The sequence below is a fragment of the Nestor notabilis genome, unplaced genomic scaffold, assembly GCF_000696875.1.
Source record: "Nestor notabilis isolate BGI_N333 unplaced genomic scaffold, ASM69687v1 scaffold9442, whole genome shotgun sequence".
NCBI classification, from domain to species: Eukaryota; Metazoa; Chordata; class Aves; order Psittaciformes; family Psittacidae; genus Nestor; species Nestor notabilis.
Genome location: NW_009917885.1, coordinates 34,653 through 43,752, shown reverse-complemented (window position 1 = coordinate 43,752; position 9,100 = coordinate 34,653). Strand labels below are relative to the sequence as shown.

The window sequence follows — 9,100 nt, the reverse complement described above, 5'->3', positions numbered from 1 at the left end:
GGAACACGTGTAGGTTGCACGGCGCACATGCGAGACATCAGGCTCTTCTTGGCCCTGGGTACGCGTGCTGTATAGTTTAACCTGTGAGTCTTGGAAGCAACACGCCGATAGGTGAAAGCAACGTTTTAGGACTGCTGGGCTGCTTCTTGCCTTTGTGTTGGCATTGGTGCATCTCCAGCAATCTCCCAACAGTCTCCTAATACTCTCAGGTAGGGCAGTGGAGTGTACACCACCGTGTCTGCCCCCCCTGCAGCTGCTCAAGCACCAGCCTAGCCACAGCATCCCTCTATTGCTGTGCCCCTGCAGTATGGAGCAATATTGGCAGCGCCTGGGAAATGTTACAGGAGAGAATAAAACATACATGGGGCAGCTCCAGCCATAGGTGAGCAAAGGCAGTACGGGTGCAGTCCTCTGCTTTTAAGTAGAGGAGCAGCCAGTGCCTCCCGTGATGAAGACAGCGGGGCCAACGGTTTCTCAGACTACTTGGGAAGCAGGGATATGAGCTAGTGTGTCCTTGAGCAGATGGAGGACATTTATCAGACTTCTCTAATATAATGAAGATAATTTAAAAAAAAATGAGGCTAGATCTGTGTGGGTTTGAGAAATGGAGACAGCTCCTTAATAAGGCACATCTGAGCAGAATGTTCTGTACCCTGTACTTCAGCAGCCACACATCCACAGAAAGATTACTGGTTCCCTTTGACAGCCACGGGAAAGGCCATGTGCTGGTCAGGCCTTGTGATGAGGATTAATGCTGCTCAGGAACTGTCTGATGAAGAGTTATGTTATTGAGCTATCTGTACCACGTGGTGGTTCGACTTTCAAGGTTTCCATCAGATTAGCCTGCCTGTCTCCTGGCTATCCAGGGGGAGCAGCAGTTTGGAGAGGCCTTGGGCTCCTTCCCCCTTACACAGTGCCTGCGGCAGGTGTGCCCAGAAGATACAAACTTTGATGGCTCCTGCAGCTCCTCAGTGAAATGCACAAGAATAATGGTAATACTGCTGCATAGCTGCCAGGGTGTCAGGAAATTGTTTTCTTTTAGAGATACCATCCAGCATGGTTGGGTTTGGTTTGGTTTTGGGTATTTTTCGTTAAAGAAACCGCTTGTTCTTGTGAAAGTGGAATGATAGTCTTCCCCTCCAGACAGGGACAAAACCATACTTCAGAATGTTGGACTTTCTTTAGAACTAGTACTAGCACAGTGACTTAAATTTAATACTTAATGCTCTAAATATACAGTCAGGCTTGACAAACAGCAGCTATGAAGCTGAGTACGTTTGCCCCCCATATTGCACTCCTTCTATGCTTCCCTCCCTCTTCTGCAAAGCTTATTCTCAGCTTGTTAAGTCATGATGATGTTTATGTGCTGGTCTGCTGCTGCTTTTTCAGGAACTGGTGCTGGGAAGCTAGTCACACCTCCACAGCCCCCTGCAAGATCACCTACAACCGAGCTTACGAGCAAGTCTGGGGTCTCAGCCTGGGCTGCAGCTCACGACCCCTACCCACCACTTAAAAATGGGAACATGCACATCATCGGTAATATCCTCTAAATCGGATCTCTTAGCCTTAGTTAATAATTTTAGTACAAAAGCCTGCGTGTCTCAGACCTCAAAAAGTCAGTCAAGACCTTCTCACAGCAATAACAGGGTAGTTACAACCAGAATCATTAGAAACATTTTTGTACGACCTTATATAATGAGAGAAAATGAAGACTTTTCACGAAGGCTTTGAATCATCAAGTAGACAACAAAAGCATGAGCTACCTGCAGAATTATTTAAGATTGTGAAAAGTTGCCATAGTGTCCTTGTATTACTATTCTTAAAACCAGTTTGTGGATATTTTGTAGCTTCAATCCTATAAAGCAAAGACTGCTAAGAATTATTTTTGTGGTCTGATGAATTGGCCATTCATTCATAGCTAAATGGCTTGAAAACCACCTAGAAATAACCTCTGTTACCACAATATCATCAATGCAGGAAACTGGAACGGCACCCAGAAGCTTAACTTCAGTTAGTAGCAGGCAGTGTTTGCAGTTAAGCCAGAAAACTGGGATGGGTCACAGAAGTATTCACCAAGATTGGTTATACAGAATGAGCCACTATCAATTCCAGGGGAAAACGAGTCAGCATTTTAAACTGAAATGTCTTGTGGCATTATTATAAAGTATCTCTCTAACAGTTACTGATGTTTATTTCTCTGAAACTTCCCAGATGACTTTGAATCTAAATTTACTTTCCATTCTGTGGAAGATTTCCCCCCACCTGACGAATTCAAGCCATTTCAGAAAATCTACCCCAGCAAGATAGCTAAAGGTAAGTGTATAAACATGAGAAGATCTTATAATTATCCAATAGGATTAAAAGCAGGGAGTAAAGCAGCATTAACGTGAAGAACTGGGCTGCTAGCATAGGAACAGAGAGGAATGGGATGTTACAGTGGTAATGGGGACCAAAGGTATAATGAAAAGCACTTAATTAATTAAAGTCTTAGTAGCTAAAAATAAAATGATGTGGCTTGGCATGCAGGCTGTTTTCCATGGAGTGTTCAATTTGCAGAGCCCTTAATGTTAAAAACAGTGGTGTCACGCAAGCAGACTTAGGCAGCTACTGAGTTGGGCTTTTTTGTTCATGAACTTGTAAAATCACAAAAGAAAGGTGACTTGATCAGTGTCTTCCATCATGTGTTTTGAGTTAAATCCTACACATGGTGTTTTATATACCTGAGTAACAAATGGTCTTAGTACCTGAGCCTTGTCAGGAAAGTAATGAATGACTGAACCTGCTTCCCTCCTTAACTTAAAAACTGGGTATCAGGTCATTGTGGTAAGAGCATAAGTTCACCTATCCAGCTTTGAAATTTGGTAGTTAAAGGTGCTGAAAGATCTCATGTCCATATCCTGCTTTTTATAAGCCCCTGTCTTTTCTGTATTATTAGTTCCAACTATTTAAGTTCAGGGTTTTTTTGTTTCCATGTCAAGGTACTTTGCATGACTTTTCATAGTAGCCTCTCTCTGTCCAAATTGTCTGCTGTATGACTTTATCAGAGACTTTTTACTGAAGGGCTACAGAGCAAGAGCAATATATGTATATGTATGTGTATCAGTTCAAGGGTAGGAGATAAATGCTGTAGAACTGCATCCAAAATACATACCCCAAAAATGTATCTATTTCCTCTGATTAAACCTCTCCTATCTATTTACAGATCCCTCCAAAAATCCTCCATTAAGAACACATGTGAGATGAGAAGAGTCTTCTGATGCTCTCTGGATTAGTATTACAGAAGAACAACATCAAGATAATATCTGAAACAGAGGGGTCCCCATTACAGTGATAGAGATTGTATTTGAATTACAAGTGCTGCACTGTTAACATTTTATAGACTGGAACACTGATGTACATGACACTTTTTGAACCGGACTACATACTACAGGAACGTTAGTACAGGCTTTTAAATTATTGTATATAGGTGGATATTTTTTAAGCAAAGCAGCATAAAATTGAAATCCTTTGTAGTATTGAAACAGTTCTCAATCAAGCTGACACATTACCTCAGGAAACTTTTTTGCAGTACATGCCTGGAGTTAATTTTTCCCCTTCCATCATAATTTTTAAGTATCTTGGAAATTCTCCAGTTATTATTCAGCCATTTTTCAATGAACTGTCAGAAACTAATCTGCTACCTTTAGTCTCTTTGTACGGTTCTTTACTTCTTCTATTCTGCCTATCCTCAGATTGCAGCAGAATGTCACTTTCATGAACAGATGGGCCCACAATCCTTTTCTCATCAAGCATGAAGAGGACAGAGATGACCAGGAGCTGTGGCTGCTGTTGAGCCTTACTCCTGTCGAGTACAGATCCTTATAGGATAGTGTCTGAAGAAGCCCAGTTGGGTAGGGTGGTCATGGACTTGACAAAGAAGATGGAACTTTTCCAAACTGGAAGAAAAGAAAAGTTGTTCTATTGTAAGCAAAAAAAAAAAAAAAAAAAAAAGTGTTTGTGAATACACATGCCATGAAGTATGAATGTAAGGGCAAGTGTCCTGTCTTTTCCTGCTGGCAAAGTGGTTATTTACCATTTTGTGCGACAGACTGTCTTTACCCAACAATTAGGAGGCCTTTGGATGAGTGGTCCAACACCTACATTTTAAAGAGACTACTAAAGCTACTATTGTTCATGCAAAACAGTGAGGATTCATTGTCCAGAATACACCACGTGGAGCAAGCAGTCCCCAAAGACAGAGTTGGCTGAAAAAGAGAGTAACAACCTAGAGCAAAGACTCTCTGCTTTTAATATGCAGCCTGGGGTAAGGTTTTTCGATTGCAGATGTTCAGATCTGGTCATAAGAATCTATTCCCAGCATGAAATACTCTTGTGCATTTCACTGCATTAGGAGAAGTGTTGCCAGAAGGTTAAGGGAGGTGATCCTTACCCCTTCGCTCAGCACTGGTGAGACCATACGTGGAGTTCTGTGTCCAGTTCTAGGCTCCTGAGTGTAAGAGATATGGACATGCTGGAGAGAGTCCTACAAACGACCACTAAGGTGATGCAGGGATTGGAGCATCTCTTCTATGAGGAAAGGCTGAGAGAGCTGGGACTGTTTAACTTGGAGAAGAGAAGGCTCAGGAGCATCTCATCAATGTGCATAAATACCTGACAGATCTTCTCAGGGGTGCCCAGTGGCAGGACCAGAGGCAACAGGCACAAAAATGACACAGGGGCTCTGTCTGAACACCAGGAAACACTCTGTGACTGTGGAGGTGACTGAGCACTGGCACTGGTTGTCCTGGGAGGCTCTGGAGTCTCCAACCCCAGAGATACTCAAAAGCCATCTGGACACAGTCCTGGGCAGCCTGCTTTAGGTGTCCCTGTTTGAGCAGGAGGGTTGGGCCAGATGACCTTAGAATCACAGAATGGTTTGGGTTGGAAAGGACTTTAAGATTATCTAGTTACAACTCCCCTGCCATGGGCAGGGACACCTCGCACTAAACCATGTTGCTCAAGGCTCTGTCCAGCCTGGCCTTGAACACTGTCAGGGATGGAGCACTCACAACTTCTTTGGGCAACTCAACCATTCTTTGATTCCCCTTCTTACAGCGAGTTGCTGCGCTTGGGTTACAGTAACCCCATGCAGGTTTGGGGAAGAGTGGCTGGAAGTTTACTTCATCCTGGTAAGGCTGCACCTTGAATAACATGTTCAGGTTTGGGCCCCTCACTACAAGAAACACACTGAGGTGCTGGAGTGGGTCCAGAGAAGGACAACAAAGCTGGTGAAGTGTCTGGAGCACAAGTCTTATGCAGAATGGCTGAGGGAGCTGGGGTTGTTTAGTCTGGAGAACAGAAGGCTCAGGGGGGAACCTTATCACTCTCTACAAGTACCTGACAGGAGGTTGTAGTGAGATGGGGTTGGTCTCTTCTTCCAAGTACAAGCAATAGGACAAGAGGTAACAGCCTCAAGCTACACCAGGAGAGGTTTAGACTGGATATTAGGAAAAATTTCTTACTGAAAGGGTTGTCAAGCATCAGAACAGGCAGCCCAGGGTAGGGGCTGTATTTAAAAGAGGTGTAGATGTGGCGCTTAGGGACATGGTTAACAGACTTGATGATCTTAAAGGTCTTTTCCTATCTAAACAATTAGGATTCACCAGCCTGCAAAAGGGCACTGCCAGGCTATTTACAGTTATTGCATTAATTTATAGAGTTGCCATAAATTCCCCTCAGCTACAGCTGTAGTAACATTATAGATCACAGGTAAAGATACTTCCCCATGGCCATGTCTCTGAACAAAACCACTGGGAAAAGACAGGTAACTGCATCTTCACATATCTCTGCTTTTCTGTTAGTTGTTTCAACAGCTCAGTTGTACTCTAACTCCTACATGCATGGAGATGGTGTAAGGGTAAGCAGCTCTTTACCTGCAGGCCTCTAAGAAAGCAACTTTACTCTTTTCCTAGCCTATTATGATACCTTGCTGTACATCATGTGAAAAGAAAAAAAATAATCAGTGATGCTTTGACCAATACTTACTGTCACTGTCATTATTATAGTTACTTGATAAATATGCATGAATATAGTAATAAGCAGGGGCCAGTACATACGCTGCTGCTCAAACAGCCAGAACCATTTATTACTGCTTTGACAAATATTTTGTTATAGTGCTATTAAAGGTGACTTATTGTTGGTTCTCATTTGTTCTGGAACTTGTGTACTGCTCTGTAATGAGTACCTTCACATAAGGGTTTTAAAACTCCTTAATGCTAGCTGACCTGCCAGAAGATAACTAAAGGAGAAAAAGTTTTACTCCTGTTTTTATTATGATTAGATGCAAACATCATCTTTCAGGGATTAAATTAGAAAGCCTGTGCACATTTGGAAGCATTGGTGAAATGGTAATTCCGTTATATACTGGATTGTTGCTCAAGATCCATTGAAGCTTCTAAGTTGCTGTAACCTGGAGATACAGAGAATCACAGTAGCCGTCACTCCCAGTAGTCCCACTCTGTCCTTCCACTGAGCCACCGCTGCGCTCACGATCACTGGTAGCTTTAAGGCCATGGGGGTGCTCTGGTTTCTCAGACTTGTAGGACTAGTGGTTGCTGGAGCAAAAGCAACATACTACTAGAAAATTAGTACCTGGATGACTGTGCTCAAACCAATTTATTAGTTCTGGCATAAGCAGTTCCAAATAAGGACATAAATTCCCACAAGATAATTGCAAATGTTGGTTTCTTCTTTCTTAAGAAACAGGCAAATAAGATACACTATGGTTTTAGCAGGAACACCCTCTTTCATCTTGCCTCCCTCCCAACCGTCACAGGCTGGAGATCCGAGTTGTGCAGAAGAGCTGTGCGAAGTGGTATATCCTGATTTGAGCCCTCTGGCTGGGACAGTCATTTTATCTCTGTTCTCCCTGTCCACAAATATCCAGCAACTCCTATCAGGATGCAAAGTGCTCAGCAAGCAACAGTTTAAAGAAGCAGCTTTTAAGTTCAACATGGTATGTGTTAAATGTACGCTGATTAGGAGTATTTTCATTTGAAGCAGCCTTTCATTCCAAAAGTGGATTTCATGGGAAATCCATTTATTTCAGCTGTGGAAACTGTGCATGTAGCACAACACCCTGAGAAATGAAGCATGGCCCTTACAGACCCTATTCTGGCTAGCTAGACAGAAGCTTAATTTTAGGGTTACCTTGCCTATTTTCTCCTTCCCTTGTCTCAATTTTCATAATAACGAGGCACAGGTCATGCTCCTGCAACAGAGAGTGTGGGAGGAGTGAACTGTGAGTGGAAAGATTATTAGGCAGGCCATAAGAGAAAGTATCTTCCCGCTTGTTTTCCGTAAGTGAGAAGGCTCAGTGTTTTCTTGTCCAATTGCCAGTTGTCATGTAAGGCAGCACCAAAGCCATGAGTCTGAATGTTGGAACAATTTCATGACAAAAACTTCTGAGAACTAAATGTACCACTATGGCAATGACTGTTTCACTAATGCACAACTCTTACACAGTATCAAGTTGAGGTGTTGCTGCCTTCCAAGGAGCTTTTATTTCCTCTTTACAGAAATCCATGGTTCTTTGCAATCGCCTTCCCTGAACGGTGAAGGATTTTAATGCTATGTGCTAACTTAAGTGGAAGTCAAAGACGTGGAATTCTTGTTTGAACCGCCTGTTAAAAAAAAACCCATCCATCTTTGCATGACAGGAAACAGCGTTCACTGGTTTAATTCTTAAAACTGTTTGCCCTATCTCATTTCTACAAGGAAACACATGAAAAGCAGTTCTGTCTGCAGGACTGTCAAGGAAAGGAAGCATGCTGCAGAACCACACTTATTGTAAGGAAGCGTAAGACAGCCATTTCTAAGCCTAACCAGCTGGACCACCACAACCACCAGTAACTCACTGGTACTTAATGGATTCACCAGCCGTGTATGCTCACCACAGAGATTACGAGGAACTGTACAAAGGCAGAAAGATGGAGAATAGTCAAGTATTACTGATCAATGTCCAGCATCTATTCCCAGAAAAAAAAAAAATAAATCCCAATTTGTAGCTTCTATATAAATACAACATCTTATTAATTGCATCTTAAGAGCCAGTAAGTTATATACAGATGTCTTAACCATCCAGGCTGGCACTACATTTCAGTGCTCAGCACTAGAGAGGCAGCCAGGTACATTACAAACACAAGCTTCCCTAAGTTGGGTGCAGGTGAAGGCAAAACTTAACCTGGGGGACCTAATTCTGATCATTTGTACAGGCATAGTGTCAGAAGCAGAGTGACTGTAACCAGATATACCCATCTGAAGCCAGTACAAGGTCAAGAACCAGGACTTACCTTCCTGTCCCCTCAAAACTGGGATTTCAACTCTACCATTCTTTGTATGAATTAGCAAGAAAAAGAAAATGCGAGTCAGCTTTGCTGCAAGCTAGTCCTGAGCAACAAAGGCAAACCAGATTACTTTCAATGACGATATGGCAGTTAGCCTGATGAAGTTAATCTTTGCTTTAATTGGTTGCCCAACATACATATTTAAACATTCTGTACTAAATTAGCCAGCATGCACACAGTAATTGGACCAGTCAGTGACTTTCTCCTTTCACTATATACATACACACACAGGAACACCACAAGATTGGACAAAGAAAAGCAATTTGTTAACCGGATACAGCTAGCAAGTAACATTTTTTTTTTCCTCTAGAAATGTTTTTCCTGCAAATTCACAGGTGTAAAGACTTTCTTTCAAGGCCTGAAGAACTTTGCAGTCTTCCAGTGAAAAGGCTAGCAATAGCCACCGTAGCTGAAATGAGATAAAATTCATTTAAAATCCATTCCAAGCAAGATTGAAATTGAGAAAAATAAAAACTGCCTGCATAGGGAAAAGGGACTCAGGAGACAATCTGTGCAGATGCACTGAGGTAGAAAGGTGGCTTTGGACCTGATTCTGAACACCCTTAGCTTAGTGTGAAAGAGAATGAGGAGGATCGGAATTGGATCCAGCATTTCACATTCACTGATACCTGGTAGTAGAAACCCAGTATCTAAAGAATTGAAGTGCTTGCTTACTTTATTTGAAGAACTTTAGTTCTGTGTCAACACAGTCATAG

The 9,100-nt window shown here is 42.4% G+C and overlaps 1 protein-coding gene across 1 annotated transcript in view; it reads right to left on the bottom strand.

Annotated features, from left to right (window-relative positions):
• Positions 1–3,639: 3,639 nt before the first annotated feature.
• SCRN1 (secernin 1) overlaps positions 3,640–9,100 on the bottom strand; it is a 30,536-nt gene continuing 25,075 nt past the window's right edge. The window contains exon 8 of the mRNA XM_010009448.1: positions 3,640–3,841. Within this exon, the coding sequence (XP_010007750.1) occupies positions 3,640–3,841 (202 nt within the window). The remainder of the gene's footprint in view (positions 3,842–9,100) is intronic.